Source organism: Convolutriloba macropyga, chromosome 11 (assembly GCF_964194025.1).
Source record: "Convolutriloba macropyga chromosome 11, txConMacr16.3, whole genome shotgun sequence".
In the NCBI taxonomy this organism is placed as follows: Eukaryota; Metazoa; Xenacoelomorpha; order Acoela; family Convolutidae; genus Convolutriloba; species Convolutriloba macropyga.
In genome coordinates, this window is record NC_134478.1 from 56468710 (window position 1) to 56488403 (window position 19694).

General features: G+C 35.1%; 2 protein-coding genes across 3 annotated transcripts in view; both read left to right on the forward strand.

Moving 5' to 3' along the window:
• The window catches only part of LOC142349475 (uncharacterized), a 477119-nt gene that overhangs the window by 106059 nt on the left and 351366 nt on the right, over positions 1 to 19694 (forward strand). The window lies entirely within an intron of this gene.
• Positions 427 to 19694, forward strand: part of LOC142349476 (uncharacterized) — a 32441-nt gene continuing 13173 nt past the window's right edge. For both annotated transcript variants that reach the window (XM_075401063.1, XM_075401062.1), the window contains exons 1-2: positions 427 to 718; positions 8489 to 8634. In XM_075401063.1, coding sequence (XP_075257178.1) covers positions 585 to 718; positions 8489 to 8634 — 280 coding nt within the window. In that variant the 5' untranslated portion in view covers positions 427 to 584. The remainder of the gene's footprint in view (positions 719 to 8488; positions 8635 to 19694) is intronic.

The window sequence follows — 19694 nt, forward strand, 5'->3', positions numbered from 1 at the left end:
ACTCTTTTGCAGTCTGCGCTTTTTCGGACATTGACCTTTTACGAGAGCAATTTTTTGGTCATTGACCTCTCACAATCTGCCCTCTTAACCATGCTGCTCAACAGCTCTTAAACATGCTCTTCGATAGCTCTTAAACACGCTCTTCAGAGGCCTCTTAAACGTGCATTTTCGCCTTTCGTTAAACACGGTGCCTTATAAACTGTCATGCATTTAATATATAGGATAAGTGAGCAAGATGATAGCATCTTTTTTCATCTACGACCATCAAAAGTAGTTCAATCAAAATGATATTGCTTACAGTTTGTTCAATTTGGTTTTATATTAGTTTTATTTCACAAAAAAACTGAAGTCCATTTGTTTACAATTAAATATCAGGTTTAAACCTTGCGTTTGTTTATCCGGTAAACAATTACAAACAAATTTTATAATAATTGGTTTCTGTCATTTTGTCCGAGAACTTTGACTCGTTCAATATTAGATTAAATTGATGATGATGGCCTAATATTTTTCATCCACCGGCTTGAAGTAAACTTAAAATAGGCAAAATATTTTTTACCGATTGTTGTTTATGTTACCATTGAAAAATGAAAGACTTCTTTTTTGTGAAGATTGCTCTTTTTATTGCGTTCTACACTTCTATCACATTTGGTTTTACATCACTTGATTTCGTCCTACCAGATCTGGAAATTAAAATTGGGCGCGACTGCTTTCGTTACAGGTTAAAACCTAGCTAAAACAGAGTTTGAACTTAAAGGGCGCAAAGTCGAGGTGTCACCAGTAAAAGTTGTTAAACAATGTAAGATTTCCGGTCAGTCCGGCGAGTGATTGCAAAAAGTATTGTGAGTGTGGTGAAATTTCAAATTAAAAAAAGAATCAGTGAGGAAAAGGCAGTGTAACTTTAATGTACAAAATGTAAAGTAATGTTAATAATTGAAATCATTTCCTTCTTTTTTTTTGCGAACCGAATGTCCTTCCAAGAAATCTGACTGTGTATTACATTTCTTGGGTCCCCCGACAACTCCTTCAATGTTATTCTTTGGAAGGAATTGTCGAGGGACTCAAGAAATGTAATACATGGCCAGATTTCTTGGAAGGACATTCGATTCGCAAAAAAAGAACAAAACGGTTTTCATACAAATAAAACAAATAACGCTTTTTGAGTAAAAAACAACTTTTTGCGTAACGTATAGTTTACATGAGCTCTTATGACAAAAAATTAGCAAGTTTCAGTCTATTTCTTGTTTGTGAAGAAGCTGGTTTCAAAGATAATAGAAATTCATTTGTATAATAAGCAGCTCTGTTGTTCAGCAAATTTGTTTTCGGTATGATTAAATATTACAAAATCACATCTATAGAACTGTCATATTTTTTTCTGCTATTTCTGCCGAAGCATATTTTTTCAGCCGAGTTGAGTTATGATAGAGAGGGAAATTTTTATTTTAGTCTTAGTTGGCAGAATTACTGCTGGGTATTGCCGATAATTCAATAAAAAACGAACTATAAATATTTTTCATCTTGTTAGGAACACAGTTTCGTAAACTATAAAAAGTCTTCATTTTAACTGGTGAATTGGTTTAATTGAAATGCTTACAAGAAATTGATGATGCTGATTCCAAGAACTTCTTGTTTTTATCAATCTTTTTGTTATGCAATAGAATCAAAGTTTGCTCGGCATATTGAATTAACTGTCAGTTTGAATGAATGAAATTATTTATATCATTAACGTATAAATTGAAGAACAGGTGACCCATTTTAGTTCCCTGCGGATCACCTCTATCCGATTTTATACAATCGGAAAAAATAATTTTTTCAATGAAATTTTTGGTATCAATGAGAGAAATGGCCGCCAATATGTCTAGATTTTTCTTCAAAACTATGAATTATTTCCCCGAGTAAAACAATGTGATCAATTGAATCAAAATCATTTGAGAGATCTAAGAAAGCTGCAACAACATTTTCTTTTACATTCAGAAAATTTGGCTAACAATCTTGTTGCATACAATTAATCATTTATATGGTCACCTCAGAGCATTTTAAAATTTTTTTGATTGAGAACGTGCACATGCTATTGAAGTTGGCCGGTACCTAATTAAATCTTCAGCTGAGTTTCCTAAATGCGTGAAAGGCTTAGTAATTTATGCGCTTATGGGAATTTTAGTGTTTTTATGATAGTATTGAAAAGAAAGCATAATGGTAGATAAAGGATCCCAGTGTTTATTTGGATTTAAATTAAGAAATTTTTGTTTCACACTCATCAAATTTATTCCTTTATTCCTTTCTGAAGCAAAAAGATTTCCAGAAAAACCATAAAAGTTTTTGACTATGTTGATTTTGCTGAATAAATTATCACTTGAGAATAACTTTTCCAACGCGCGAACGGAGAGAAATAAAACTTCAAGAAAGTTCAGTTGGAGAGCCTTTCATTGATATTATTATTCCCACTCTCCTTAACATACGGGTCTACAATTGTTTGTTCATAAAAAATTCCGGCTTCAGTTCTAGATTTATTGTGTCCAACAAGCAACGTAGACAATATAATTACTTCAATGAGTTGCCATGTCTTAATGTTCCACAGTCAATTGTTTAAAACTTTAAATCTCCGCAACGAAAAACCTTTTCCAAAAAAATAAATGTGAACTTAATTTTCAATATTTAATATGAAGTTGAAGTTTTTAGATATCCTATCTTGTATCATTAGTAAAGTAGTTCTTAAAAATGAAAGGCATTTTTGTCAAATTAGTACATTTTTTGTAAATGGACGTCAATTTGCATGTTTTCAGCATGTGAAAACTTTTGCTTGCTTCAAGTATGAGAATAGAACAAGCTTTGTAAAAAATTTTTTCATAAAGGTGTTGAGATATGTATTTGTTAAATAATTTCGTAATTTTATATATAGTTCTGTGGGTCGTGGAAGGTGTGCGCGGCGATAATGGGAAAAAGGCAAACTAGCGAACAAAAAAATTTTTTTTTGAGAGGTGAGCGAAAAGAGCCAAAGGAGGACAGCACCTCAACAAAAATCATTGGCCGCTTTTTAAGGAATCAAATGAGGCAACAATTCAAAGTGAACATGCATTACACCGAGTGCAAAAAAAAACAATTTTTTCGGGCCTTTGTGTATAAACTTACAAAAACTCATTTTTACGGTTCTAATCAATTATTAAATATGAACAATTGAAATTTGCCGTTATTGTATCTTTTTTCTCTTTAATTGAGGTCGATTCTTAAGCTGTATACTGAGTAATGGTTTTAATTCTATTCAAATAATAGTTTCACACTATAACAAAACGTTAATCACTTAGTTGGCGGTTCGTTCGAACTAAAAAAAGGCAATTTTTATTTAAAAAATTAAGAACTGTTCTTGTTCGGCTATTCTTTTGAATACGTAGAAGTCAGACATAAATTGGCCCAAATTTTTTTTTTTTCATGTTTTTTAATCAAAATTCTGTCAATGAATGTTTACAACTTAATTCGGAAATCGTTGATTTTATGTGAAATGGTGGTTATTCTATTTTTTCAATTTTCGTTTTTGTAGGGAGTTATCGAGGTTTGAAGCTCTGTGAATATTAGATGTATTTCAGACATTTTGATTCACTTTTTTGTATTTTTGACATTATTTTTGTCAATATTGGAAAAGTTTGTTAAAATTGTTCATTGTAGTGTTATTAATTTTATCTCTAAAGATAGGGATGAATTGCTGAATTGTTCGATCCGAGTTATTTTTTAGGAGGTATCTCAGTTATTTTTTAGGAGGTATAGATGATCTCTGACACTTCTTTCAGTTGTTATCTAATGTCTGTTATGAATTTCAATATATTTGTTTCAAGAAAAAATCGGTTGATTATTGAAATTTGCCGTTATTTTATCTTTTTTCTCTCAACTTCGGGCACAATCTCAGTAAAAACAGGCAGATTCCAAATTTGCGTGGGCTCTATATAAATGTCAGTAATGGTTTCATGTTCAACTAATGGTCTCGTTGTTTTGATACGCCTTTTCAATTATTTCTAACTTTTGGGTGAATTTTGTTTCCTTATCAAATTATCGAATTATTGACAAGTCCAATTTAAGCAAAGCATAACAGGACAGACGCCTTCAATGTTGGAAAAACGCGTAGCTGAATAATTAATTGTTTTTGTTATATAGTTTATACTTTTTGGTCTGAGACACAGTTTTCTCGCAAAATTTTTAGGAATTTTTTGTTTTTGCATATGTATTTCTTTCATTGTGTTGTTATTCGCCATATGCTTAAAGAGGATAGGTGTCAATTGCATCTAATGGACGTAAAACTCAACCTAATTAAAGATTAAAGATTTCAGTTCACAGATGTTTGTTTTATTGACATTAAACTTGAAAAAAATTTATTTCATTAGTATAATTTTTGCTTTCATTTTGGTAACCATGTAACTCAATCCCACAAATAAGTATTCTTAATTACTTTTTTGATTCAAATTTTTATTTCTGCGCTTGGTTTTACGTTGCGGCTGATTGTTTCGACCATAAATTTCAAATTATTTTCGAGATTTAAACTTTAAATTTTCTGGGTTTCTCTTTGTTTTCATGTCTACGTAATCCTTTTTATAAGGAACACTCTTTGATGTTAAAATGATGAAAAACTGACAATTTACAGTTCTTGCAGGTAACATTTTATTTTTATAGTGCCATGAAGAGTGTGATCTCGTAAAATTGTTTGAAGTTTTGGCTTCTTTATATATTTCTTGTTATTTTGTGGAGTCGTGACTTAGTCTCATTATTAACAGGCCCAATTAGCTTCCAGAGGTATTGCAACCTAATCTATCGCTGTTTGTCGAAATTTTAACGCTCTTTTGACTTTTGAAAATTGTTGGTTTTTCGTCATTTTTTAAAATTATTTGTCAGTCGATTTGTAGCTCACTCTCTGTAAATACAGTTCACAACCCGTTTCCACCGAGCTATAATTTAATCTCTAATACCGTTTTAGCTTCCAACAATTGTTTCGCGGATTTTTTTTACTATTGTTACTACAAGATTTGATTAGATATTCGAGATTTTTTATATTTGTACATTTTATGTTATTTTTGTTTTCTATTTAATTTATAACAATAATCGTAGGTCCCATCGGTTTTGACGTTTTTCGCAGTTGATCCTTCGATAATGAAATTTCTCAATTGCTTCCTATAAAGATATAAATGATTTTTTAAGGGATTTTTTGAAATTGTTTCCTTTCAAAAATAGAAACGTATTTTTGATTGTCGCACGTCTTTGCTCTTTTTTGTCGACCTATTAACCAGTCGCATTGTTGACAGGTCCCATATTTTTTAATTATGTATAGGTTAATATGTTTTTTTAGGTTTCATCGGATGCGCGTTTGATTTTTTTTATGATTTTCTTTAATGTAGAAATCGAGTTTTGGTCGTAAATAGTGTTTGTTGTTCGATGTTTATTATTGTCCTCTCTACTAGTCCTTTTATCGATAACGTTCATCGGTTCTCTAGGGTGGCATAATTGCAATCCATTGGTGATTTATGAAACAATATGTATGTTTTTGAAAGTTTTCTATCTCTTCGTCATTTGGTAGCCAATTAAGTCAAGAATGCGGATGAGTGTGGTCGGAACACAATGTGCGCACGCACATTAACGAGCCTCCTTATTTTATTTCTTGACAAAACTCGGTAACTGTGTTTAATTGAGGTCGATTCTTCAGCTGTATACTGAGCAATGGTTAATAATTTTGTTCCGATAATAGTTTCACATTAAAACCAAACGTTAAGCACTTAGTTGGCAGTTCATATGATTTAAAATATGTAACTTTTTTTTAAAAAAAATCAGCATTGTTCATGTTTGGCTGTTCATTTTAATACGCAAAAGTCAGACATAAATTGGCTAAATTTTTGTTTTCATGTATTTTATTAAAATTTTATCCCAACGAATGTTTGTAACTTGTTCGGAACTCGTTGAGTTTTTGTGAAATGGTAGTTATTCTACATCTGGAGGCTTTTCAAAGAATTATTTGTCTACATATGTTGTCTGATTTTATTTCCGGAAAATATTTTTTTCGTTCTTCTTTTCCACTCTATTTGCAAGCAGCCTGCACCTTTTAGATTATGTTTCGCATCTGTTTATTTTTCCACAGATCTGTGCAGTGCCAGTTTCTAAATTGCCAAATTTTTTTCTATACAAATCCGCATTTCCGAACCTGTAATTTTCATTTTAAACAAGGTGACTTTGCTAAGTATAGGATACGTATCCTTTACTTAGCAAAGTCACCTTGTTTAAAATGAAAATTACAGGTTCCGAAATGCGGAACTGTATAAAAGAAAATGTGGCAATTTAGAATCTGGCAGTGCACAGATTTATGGCTAAATGTTATAAGGCCAATAAGCCCGGAAATTCGAGGTTCTTTTGTTATCATGCAGATTCTATAGTAATTGATATCTGGAGCGGCGTTTAGTTTTATCGATGCATGTTATCGCTAAAACTAACGTCGCTCCAGAGAGCTCTTGATGTATTAACTGTATATAGACGCTGCATGAAATTAAAACAGATGCGAAACATAATTTAAAAAGTGCAGGCCTCTTGCAATTTGAGTGTAAAAGAAGAACGAAATAATTTTATTTTCCGGAACAAAATCAGACAACATATGGAGACAAATAATTCTTTGAAAAGCCTCCAAAAATAGAATAACTACCATTTCACATAAACTCAACGAGTTTTTAATTAAGTAAACATTCATTGACAGAAATTTGATTAAAAAACATGAAAACAAAAGTTGGGGCAATTTATGTCTGACTTCTACGTATTCAAAAAAATAGCCGTACATCAACAATTCTTATTTTTTTTAAAAAAATTACCTATTTTAATGCAAATGAACTGCCAACTAAGTGATTGACGTTTTGTCATAGTGTGAAACTAGTATTTGAAAAGAAATATCAACCATTGCTCAGTACACAGCTTAAGAATCAACCTCAATTAAAAACATTTACCGAGTTTTGTCACGAAATAAAACGATGCTTTACAATGCAATTGAAAACTTGTAAGAATCCTACAATTATAGTTATTTTCTATTAAAGTCAACTGTTCATATTTAATGGTTGATTAGAAATATAAAAATGACTTGAATTTTTGTAAGTTTGTACACAAAAGCCCGAAAAAAAATGTTTTTCTGCACTCGGTGTAATGAATGTTCACTTTGAATTGTTGCCTCAATTGATTCCTCAAAAAGCGGTCAATGATGTTTGTTGAGGTGTTGTCCCCCTTTGGCTCATTTCGCTCACCTCTCAAAAAATAAATTTTTGTTCGTTAGTTTGCCATTTTCCCGTTATAGCCGCCCACCCCTAACACGGCCCACGAAACTATATATAAATTTACGAAATTATTTGGTAAATACATATATCAATACCTTTTTGAATTTTTTTATAAAGCTTGTTCTATTCTCATACTTGAAGCAGGCGAAAGTTTTAACATGCTGAAAACATGCAAACTGACGTCTATTTACAAAAAATGTACTAATTTGACAAAATTGCCTTTTATTTTTAAGAACTAATGATACTAATGATGCAAGATAGGAGATCTAAAAACTTCAACTTCATATTAAATATTGAAAATTAAGTTCACATTTATTTTTTTGGAAAAGGTTTTTCGTTGCACAGATTTAAAGTTTTAAACAATTGACTGTGGAACATTAAGACATGGCAACACATTGAAGTAATTATATTGTCTATGTTGCTTGTTGGAATTTGGCTGGATCTAAAACAACTGTCCTAGAATTTGGGCTGGAACTAAAACATACGTCCTGGATGTGGCTGGACAATTAAATATTTCATGGAATTACGCTTGCGACCATTATAGTGACTTGTTTTCAATTTTCTGCAAAATTACGGACATTAAGCGTAACTGGTTAAGCATTGGGTAAGATTGGAGAAGGTGACGAAATCGAACCCAGATGTTGTGGGAACTTTTTAGGTTTGCCTCATTTTTGCATATGAAAAGAATTTGGCTGGACTTATGGAAAGACTTCGCCTCGAATTTATTTAGTGTCCTCGCCCGTGCAATTTAATTCCAAATTAAGTATCAAAATTTATCGCCCAACCTGAGTTAATAGGTCTTTTCATAAGTTCCAGGTCTCGACTAGGGACGTGACTCTGCTTGAAATCACCGAGAACTTCTATCCAAAGCGGCGTAGAATTTTGAGATGTTACGCCAGATGTTAACCCAGGATTTCACAGCAAAACTTGAGTTAGGCTACCCCCCACGGTGCCGAGGTTTAACCCTTAATCCACGTCTAATTAGATGGGATTAGTATGCGATGCCCATTCCGCCCGTATAAAATGGATAAAAGAGTGAAAGAGTGCAATAATAAATATACGCTTGTATCTTCACTTTTTTTCCCGTTATGTTTTGGGCGAAATCTTTTGCCCTGGCAAAATTTTTGGGTAAAATCCTAAATAGCAATACAGTCTATGAAAATTGAAAAATCCAAAATTACTAAATATTGATTCTTTGAGTTTTTTTGCAGTGGAAATTTCTGTCTTCTTCGATTCTATTCGGAGGCAATGGTTTCAATGAGACCCAGCCCTAACACCTCCGACATCAGAGTGATGGAAAAGATTGCACGTGACACCCACAAAATGATCAACTGGTACAGCTTCAATTCTTATCAAGGTTAGACAGTTAACTGGGCACCTCAATCTAGTTCAAAGTGAGCTGAACGAAAAGATATTGCCCAAAAAAAATTCCGACGAAACCCAACATAAATTTTTGATTTAAACCCAAATAAATTCAAAATTTTCCACCGTAAATCATACAAAAAATCGCGTATTTTACCCCATTTCTCGTGAAAAACCCAAAAGCCCCTTCACTCGGTAAATTGTGTAAAGTTCAATGATTTTCTCGGAAATAACTATAGCATTTTTTTAAGTGAAGCACTCGATAAATCACGTGCCAAGCGCACTATTTTTTGCATTTTTGATTAAAAAATTAGTGTGAAAACCACAAAGATTTTTGCATGAAAAAAAGCGATAAGTGAACCATTTTTGGAATAAAATTTGGCCTGGACACTGGAGTGTTTTAGAGCTTATTATCAGTTATATTTGTGTTCTTGTTCCCTTTATGGCCAAATAAAGCTAAAAACATGAAAGTTTTTTTTCTATCGATTCGTTTGTGTTTAAGCTCTTATTCTGACCGCGAGAACGTACGTTTGCTTCAATTTCGACAGTATGTCCGACAGCCGTTCAGAAAAATTGCATATTTTGACCCAATTTTTTAATGCTAAAACGGACACACGATAAATAAATAATTTTCAACGATTCGTCAAAACCGATTGGCACGATTTAACTTGTGGTCCTAGCCATACAATTTTTTGAGTAAATCAAACAATAAATCAGGCTAAAACGCAATTTTTGCGTGTTTTTGTAATATTTTTGTTTGGAAAATTACACCATTTTTGTTTTAATACGCACGATTTTCAGACAAATCATTAAAAACAGAACTTGCTTGTATTTGACCTAATTTGGCGATTATTGGATCAGAAATCATGCATAAATAACAATAAGGTCAAAAACAGACTCACTTTTCAGGAGATACACTTTCGATAGTGTGTCTTTAATCACCGCAATCTGATAGTTTCGTTTGAAGAAGAACTTGGGCACAAACTCTTGAAATTTTGGCCACAAAACAAAAAGGGTGTCTCAGAAAGCGTCATTTATACCCAAAAACTCATAAAGATTGCTCAAAACTGCTTTCATTTAGGTTTAATTTAGCTGGCCTATTTTACTCAACTTTTTTAAGTTTTTGAGTGAAAATACTGGTTCCAAGCACTGCGTTACAGAAAATGTGTGGAAACGATCATTCTGTGGATCGAGGCATTTTTGGCACTTTACTCTCTCACAAAAAGTGCGCAATGTTTGCATACATTTTCCATAAAAATTACGATGAGCTTCTGTTTCAGATTTTTTTTGCTTCTTTGTCTCCTTCGGCGCAGAGGTGAATTGGTTTCATCTTAATTGTTTTTCAAGACTAAAAAGAAAATTTTATACAAACAATATGAAACCAGAGAAAGTCTTTTTCCACAGGTTCTTTGGAACTGTCAAACTATCAACTTTTAATTCTCGACAAATTGTAACACTCAGGAGGCCAAATTATCTCAACTTAAACCGAAAGACTTAAATCGAGATGTTCCCAATGACCTTGGGAACTCAAGAAAAGCATGACATTTGCTGATGATTAAAACTACCGCCAAAAACCTGAGAGTTACTCTTTCCCAAAAACATCTGACAAGAAGTCGCAACCAAATATGAGCAACCAAAGGTCTAGAATATATGTTTCAGTACATAAATTGGAGACCTACCTCAGTGATTAAGAAACATAGTCTACCTTCTGAAACGGAATATTTTTAAAACAAAGAGGGTGACATCACCCCCCCCCCCCCAAGGACAAAGAGACAAAGAAACCGTACCAAGTGTCCGAATTCAATGGGTTGTTAGACCAATACTGATCACGACGAAGACAATCAGCAGCAAAAAAAGCCCCCCAAGACGATTTTTTTTGGTCTCAGACGTCACCAAAGACGAGGAGATTTTCTTCAAGGGTTCCAGATGTCACCCGACCAAGAAGGCCTGACTTTTTTTTGGTTGCAGACGTCACCAAGAGATGATCGCCCGAGGTTCCAGACGTCACCTCAGAAGTCCCTTCCCCGGTTAGACGTATCAAAAAAAAACTTGAATTTTTTTGCGACAAAAATCTCAAAAACATGAAAATTGTCCCCCAGCGAGCTTTTGTCGATGCTTTATGAAAGAAATAGCCATGAGAAACCACATGTCAGCAATTAGCAGCAAAAAAAACACATAGATTGTACGAAAAAAAACGATATAGCCTTTTTTGGATCAGAAAAATTCAAAAACATTTTTCTGAATTTGTCGCAAAAAATCTACATAACAGTAAAATTAGTAGTCGAATAGAACACCTCAGTTGGGCCCTAAATTGACTTTTTTAAAGTCTAGTTGTTTATGTAAAATTTTTGCACAAAAAACGAAAAAGTCGCTAAAGTGCTTTTTTGAGGGTCAAAAATCAAAAAACGTTATCCCAACATTTTAATGGAAAATTTTTAATAAATCCAAGAAAACCTATTGATTGGGCCCCCTCAGTTTGCTATAATACAAGTTTTAAAGTTAGTTTATGGACTTTGCTTTTTAGCAAAGAGACAACGAGAATTTGGCAAAAATTGCTTCTTTGACTTTAAAAATTCAAAAAACGTTTTCTTGACGTTATGATATAAACTATTAGTAGATCCAAGGAAACATATTGATTGCGCCCCCTCAGTTCGTTATAATACAAGTTTTAAAGTTAGTTTTTGGACTTTGCTTTTTAGCAAAGAGACAACGAGAATTTGGCAAAAATTGAATCTTTGACTTTAAAAATTCAAAAAACGTTTTCTTGACGTTATGATATAAACTATTAGTAGATCCAAGAAAACCTATTGATTGGCCCCCTCAGTTTGTTATTATACCAGTTTTAAAGTTAGTTTATGGGTTTTGCACTTTAACAAAGAGCCAACTAGAATTTGGCAAAAATTGCATTTTTGACTTTAAAAATTCAAAAAACGTTTTCTTTACGTTATGATATAAACAATTAGTAGGTTCAAAAAACCTATTGATTGGGCCCCCTCAATTTGTTATTATACCAGTTTTAAAGTTAGTTTATGGGTTTTGCGCTTTAACAAAGAGGCAACTAGAATTTGGCAAAAATTGCATCTTCGACTTTAAAAATTCAAAACATGTTTTCTTTAAGTTATGATATAAACAATTAGTAGGTTCAAGAAAACCTATTGATTGGGCCCCCTCAGTTTGTTGTTATACCGGTTTTAAAGTTAGTTTATGGGTTTTGCACTTTAACAAAGAGGCAACTAGAATTTGGCAAAAATTGCATCTTTGACTTTAAAAATTCAAAAAACGTTTTCTTTACGTTATGATATAAACAATTAGTAGGTTCAAGAAAACCTATTGATTGGGCCCCCTCAGTTTGTTATTATACCAGTTTTAAAGTTAGTTTATGGGTTTTGCACTTTAACAAAGAGGCAACTAGAATTTGGCAAAAATTGCATCTTTGACTTTAAAAATTCAAAAAACGTTTTCTTTACGTTATGATATAAACAATTAGTAGAACCAATAAGACCTACTGATTGGGCTCCCTCAGTCTGCTATAATACAAGTTTCAAACTTAGTTTATCCATTTTGCATTTCAATAAAGAGGCAACATAAAATTGGCAAATTTGCTTCTTAGACTCAAAAAACTCAAAAAAAAAACTTTTCTTGACGTTTTGATAGATACAATTAGTAGATCTAAGAAAACCTTTTCATTGAACCCCCTCAGTTTGTTATAATACAAGCTTCAAAATTATCATTTCGATTTTACTTTTAGAAAAGAGGCAACATAAAATTGGCAAAATTGCTTCCTTCACTCAAAAGAAAAAAATTAAAAACGTTTTCCGAAAGTTTTGGTTAAAACATTTATTAGTCCCAGAAAACCTGTTGATCGCACCCCCTCAGTTTATTTCAAAGCAAGCTGATAAATAAATTTTGTCACTTTTGCAAAACTTTATTCTTAAGAAAACCAGACAATCACATTTTTGCTTTCAATTTGTGCATACTACTAGCCGCGCGCTTAGTTAATGGGGTAGTATGCACTGAAAACAACTTCAAAAAAAACAAAAAAGAGAAAAAATTAAGAACATTTTTCTCATTAGATCAAAAGCAAGAAAATCAAAAGCTCGAAATATTTCCGCACTTAAATTTGCTGACACAAATACTTCCTTGAGGATAACTCAAACGTCTCTTCCTGTTTTGTCCGCGGTCTCAGAAGTTGCCGAAAGAAGTCCCTTTGCCCCTCTTTTTGGTCTCAGTAGTCACCAGATAGAAGGAGAGAGTATTTTTGGTGTCAGTAGTTACCATAGTAGATGATCTTCAAAACTTAGTGTCAGCAGTCACAAGGGCGGAAGAAATTCTCAAAGTAAAGATTTCAAAAGTTTTGAAAAGAAAACAAAAAGCAAGCAGTTCAATTTAAGAGGAAAGAATTTCAAACGAGCCCCAGTACAAGTCGAGTTGTCTTGTATGCTTGTCTGTAGCTCACGTTGCCTATTCGCACCGCAATAAAAAAAAACTTTTAAACATTTTCAACACAGGTACTAAGCAGTAGCAGCGTCTAAGCATTTTTTTGTTCCTTTTTCAAAAAAAACGTTTTGTACTTGTAAAAGATTGTAACAACAAAACTATTCAAGAGCCATACACTTATTATACTCATAAGGAAAGCTTAATTTCCCCAAGTTTTAGCAATTATTTGGTCGTGTTTATTGAAATAACGAAACAAGCGCGCGCACACGTTTATTTTTCTTTTTTTTTTGATAAAACAAGCTAGATTTAGCACAAAAAAAACAATAGGATTCTATTTTTCAGAAAAGTTGCGTCGTATTTTTAACAACAAAAACTGGGGCTGATTAGCCTCACAGTGTCATAATTATTGTTTTTCGATTTTGAAATTTGCGTCGCTCCGGTTTCGAAGCCGTTTTTTACCTGTTAGTACGAAAAAGACCAACAAGAGCAAGATGACAAAGAAGAACAGTCAAAGTTGTCAGTGCGCCTTAAACAAATTCAAAATTGCAGAGCTGAGTTTGAAAAGCAAGCTGGACCTCTTACAATCTGCCATTGATCAGCGAAAGAGTTTCAGATCACTCACCCTGCTCATCAATAAAGCAAAATCAAATGTTGAGGAGCTGAAAACAACACTTGATGCCGTGTTGAAAGAAAGTCCGAACTCCAGCAGTACTTCATCTGTCATGGAACGATATTCAAACCTTCTGTCACGGCTAGAGAAATTTGAACACGAAATTGACAGTTTAGATGACGATGGACTACTCAGCCAATCTTCAACTAGGATACGGGATGATGTCAGTTTAACAACTCATACGACTGCCAGATATCCAACCTCACGGAGATGCTCACCATCAATGAACGAGATTCCAGAAGCAAGCAACCCAGAACGTTCATCATTCTCCAACAAAACACCACCTCTCCCACCGAGACCGGAGAAACCATCCCTGTTTTTGTCTGAATGCCACAGGACCAAACCAATGTTGTCAAAGTTTTTAAATGGCAACAACGAGAATCCCCCTACTATTGCAATGAGTCCAACAAGTTTATTCAGACCAATTAACATCGATAACACAGTTGATTCCAAAACAGAAGTAAAACACTCGGATAAAAATTTTGCGAAACCTGAGACGACCGTCACAAAAACTCCCGATCGTTTTGCTCTCAGTGATACAACGTTGTCTGCTGTTGATAATTTTACAGTCAACCAGCAGCAGGTTAAAGCAGACAATGATTCAATCCAGGCACTCAGTTTTGTAAGCACGCAAAATAACTTTCAAAACCGTTTTCCTCAGGAAAACCTTAATAATCAATTACAGTCAAAAAATATGTTATCTGAATTTTCTCGAGATATCGCCGAGGAACGGTTTCAGACGCAAACGTTTGAACCAAAGAGCATGGGTTGTTCCCAATTCCAAGGAACACATAATCCCCGTTTGATGAATCCCAGTTCTGTCAAATATTACAGTCAAGAAAAAGCACAGAATCTAAATTTTGATCCGCAACAGACAAAACAACCAATTGAAGTGAGTAACACAATGACATATTTTAATCAGTTCTCCGAAAATTTCTGCCAAAACGCAAACAATTCTCAAACATCTAACATGTTTTCTTTACCACTGCATAATAGACAGGAATCGAAAAACACAGAGAATAAAAATTTACCTGGAAACTTCACTCAATTCCAGCCACAGTCACAAGTCAATACCGTAGGCATTGAGCCTGTCAACCCATTCGGTGTTCAACAAACCGCTTGTTCAAAAACAATAACTGAAAGTGTTCCAATTGCTCCTTCAATCTCAACGTTTCCCCCGCAAGCACTGCCTTCAGTAGAGCAAAATCCCCAGCCACATTTACCACATTCACATCAATTTTCCAGCGTATTGAATCCAATATCAAATGAAAGGTTCAAAAACCCTTCATTTGAAATCAATTATTTACCGTGGACCTCAAACACAGATCCATATTGCCAGAATTCAACAAGTAAACACTCAATAAAGTTACCACCTCTTACAATTCAAAACTTTAATGGCAACCCATTGAAGTACCACGAATGGATAAATAACTTTTTTTGCCTCGTACATAACAACACCAGTATCACCGACACACATCGTATCACCTATTTGCAAAATGCAGTTACTGGCAAAGCAAAAGATGTAATCCAAGCTTATTCCTGTGATCCTGCTTATTATAGCACAGCCTTAAACGAACTAATGTCATATTTTGGTGATCCTACAATAGTGGTGAACGCCTTCATAAATCAATTGGAAAACTGGAAATACACTAATGACTATAACAAGCAAAATTTTGTGGCCTTTGCTTTGTTCTTGAAACGTTTAGTGCAAGCTTTCCAATACCTGGGATACACAGCGGACCTACAGAGCTCAACACTTATGAAGAAAGCTAAAGAAAAAGTCACGCATAACATCCTCCTCAAATGGACAGAGCACACCGTTACATCAATCCAAACACCAGCTACTTCAGTTGAATTTCAGAAATGGTTAGAAGTTCAAGCACATGTGTACGATAAGATAAACCGCGAAAACTTCCAGCAAAATAACTTTCGTAGAAACAACTTTAGTATCTCTGGAAATTTGAACAACAGCGTTAATCACTCAAGAAATTTATGTACCCAAAATTTAGGTTTTCCAGCACAGCCGTCTAGCCTCAATCAGTCAACAGCAATAAGCAGTAGCGGTAATGTGAGACCACCTAGCGCTCCACCATTTCCACCCCTAAACAACTCAAATCAACCAAAGCGTTCTTGCGAAAAATGTCGAGGAAATCATATACTAGCGACCTGTCCCGATTACCAACAATGCAGCCCAAACCAGCGATTTGACATTGTAAGCAAGAGCAATCTTTGCTCGAACTGTTTGAGCAATAAACACAAGAAGCAAAACTGCCCATCAACAAAACGCTGCCAAACATGCAGCGGATACCACCACACAACACTGCATGACCCTGCTAAAATTATCAAGCGTCCACCAGCTGCTTTTGCCACCAGCAATTCCACAGGTACAAGTGTTACCAACCAAGCAAATCAGCTTGTCAAACAGCAATGTGAACCAAGAAGTAACAACAACGCAAGCGCCTCATCCAAATCACAAAAGAGCCGCTACGGACAGTCTTTTGCAAACAAAAATCAAAATCAATTTCAGCGCGCTAATTTGAACAATGCCAACCAAAGTTTTAGCGTGAATCATCTACAGTCTACACCAAAAGAATGGTTCGAACAACTTCAACTTATCCCAGTATCTTTTCTAAACGGCAAAAAAGCTTTCGATACGTACGCTCTGATCGATCCAGGAAGCCAATTTACTTTCATACTTGACAAAATCACAGAGTTTCTTGCTCTTCCATGCGAAGATCAAGAAGCCACTACGCTTCAGTATCTTAACACAGAGCATGATATGCCACTTTCAAAAATTTCTGAACAAGTGACAGTTGCATCCTACGAAAATTTGGATCAAAAGTTTCAAATTACAACCACTTATAGCACTCCTTGTTTAAATGTAGCACCAGCAAATACATTTGAACTGAACCAACTTTGCGATGCATTCAAAGAACTCCGTCACATTCACTTCCCAGAAATAGCTGAAGGCAAAATCGGCGCCCTTTTGGGAATAAACACTTTTGCTTTCACACATCCAGTTGAAGTCATCCCGGCAACTAAAAACCAGCCTTTCGGCGTAAAGACGAGGCTTGGATGGACCCTAGCTGGAGAGTATGAAAGAGTGCAAAAGCAACCCAAACAACGATCTCACCAGCAGAAACAGTACGTGTACCACGTATCACGAAGAAGCTCCGACGATCAGCCTCTTGATGAATTGCTTGAGCAATTCTGGAAAATTGAAGCTGAAGGAACTCAACCCGAGCCTGAATCTAAAAATCCCGTTGACAAGGAAGCCCTTGATATATTGAACAAAACAATCAGCTACAATGGTGAAAGGTACGAAATTGGACTGCCTTGGAAAAAACCATTGAGAATTGAAAATAATTATTTTGCAGCTCTCAGCCAGCTGAAAAGTCTTCAGAAGCGACTCACTAATGACCTCCAATTGAAAGAGTTGTATGAGCAAACTCTCACAACAGATCTTCAAAAATTTTATGTCAAGCCAGTTGAAATGCAGCAGCCAGAACCCAAGAAAATTTGGTATTTGCCTCATCACCCAGTGGTTAATCCAAACAAGCCCGGAAAAGTGCGCAGAGTAGCAAATGCTGCGGCCAAGTTTAGAGGACACTCTTTGAACTCCAATTTGATCACAGGACCAGATTTGCTGAACAACTTGGTAGGAATTCTTCTGAGATTTCGTGAAAACCCAGTTGCCATTCTCTCTGATATCGAAGGCATGTTCATGCAGATAGCAATAAGGCACGAGGACCAATCTGCATTACGCTTTCTCTGGCCGAATGAAGAGATGGTTAACCAATAACAGTTCACCAGATTAATTTTTGGAGCAACCTGCTCCCCATTTTGTGCAATTTTCGTTCTGAACCGTTGCGCAGAAGATAATGCAATTGAATTTCCAAAAGCAGTTAATGCAATAAAGAATCATTTTTATATGGACGACTATATCCATTCTTTGCCGTCTATAGAAGAAGCAATTGACACCATTAACCAGACTAAAGATAGCCTTCATAAAGGTGGCTTTCGCTTGACAAAATTTGTGTCAAACAAACATGAAGCCCTAAGGTTCATTGAGCAAGAAGATCGAGATGAACTGAAAGAGATCAATAGAGTCCTCGGTCAGAAATGGAATACCAAAACTGACTGTTTTCTAATGAAGACATTAGAACATTTTCCCCGAATTGCAATTGAGTATACACAAAGGAAAATGTTCAGCTTAGTATCAACAATTTTCGATCCCCTAGGAATTTTGTCCCCGCTCACAATTAGAATCAAAATGCTTTTACAACAAGTCTGGAAGCTAGGTAAGAAGTGGGATGAACCACTTCCCGTAGATCTTCATTCCAACCTACAAAAAGTGCTCGATAGTTACTTTGCAATGCCTGATATCGAAATCCCCAGATGGTTGAACTCCTTAACGAATCAGGAAAATAATCACCAGCTCCATGTCTTTGTTGACGCCTCAACCGTTGCATTGTCAGCAGTTGCTTACATTCGCACCCAAAAACAGGACGAAATCTTTCAAACATCTTTTCTGCTTGGAAAATGCAAAGTTGCACCAATAAAACAAATTAGTGTGCCAAAATTAGAACTCGAAGCAGCCGTTTTAGGTACACGCCTCCGCACATTGATAGAAACCGAAATGACATTAAAATTTGAAAAAGTCTACTTGTGGACTGATAGTCGTGTTGTCTTAGATTGTATCAGTTCAACTAAGAAACAAAACGTTTTCGTCTCAAATCGACTCGAAGAAATTAAGAGAACAACTAAAACTGATGAGTGGAATCATGTCCCAACTAAATTTAATCCAGCCGACCATGGAACGCGTGGCCTTGAGCCGTCAGAAATCCCCCCGAAATGGCTTACAGCACCACAATTTTTGCAAAACAATGAAAGTTCTTGGAAAGATTTGAAAAAGATTTCCACCGTAGGTGCCGTAACCAGAAATACAAAAACACCAATCAAACCTGTTCTAGACCCAAACCGCTTTTCAACATGGAATAAGCTACTTTTAACCCTTGCAACTGTCTTCAATTTAATTTACAGAGCTAAGAAGAATCGTTCCGACAAAAGCCAATACACAAAAGATGATGTTTGTTTATCTCAAAGTTTTCTGCTGAAGCTGTCTCAAAACAATGCTTTTTCCTCAACAATCAACGCATTAAAAAGAACACAAAAATTAGACGCCAAGAGCAAATTGCGAAACTTAAATCCAATAATTGACCAAAACGGACTCCTACGATCTAGTGGCCGTCTCTTATTTGCTCCAACAGAATTGGAGATCGAAAAATGTCCAATAATCTTGGACGCAAAGGAAAAGATTGCTAGACTATACCTTGAACATGCGCACAGAATTTGTGCTCATCAAGCAACAGAACCGGTCAAAGCTTTCGTACAACAACGCTACTACGTCATTGGACTTCGAAAAACACTACTTCCAATAAAATACCGATGTTTTCTGTGTCGCCGTTTTGACACACAAAATATACAACCAATAATGGCCCCACTTCCTGCATTCCGCTTCCCCACAGAAGAAACCAAATTTCCGTTTGCCAACACAGGACTGGACTTTTTTGGCCCGTTTTATATTGAGGACAAACAAAGCAAAATCGAGAAACATTATGGACTTATTTTTACATGCCTCGTTACGCGAGCAGTCCATTTAGAAACATGTCCAGATTTAAATACAGACACCTTCCTCAATGAATATCGACGATTCACCTGCCGAAGATGCCAACCTATTTTATTGTACAGCGATAACAGAAAAACATTTGTTGGCGCCTCCGAAGAGCTGAAGAAGTCGGTTAAGGCTTTAGACAAAGACAAGATTTATAAAGCCCTAGCTGCAGTCAAAACCACATGGAAATTTAACCCACCATACGGCCCTCATTTCGGTGGCGTGTGGGAGCGATTGATTCAGAGCGCCAAAAGGACACTCTTAATCATTCTAG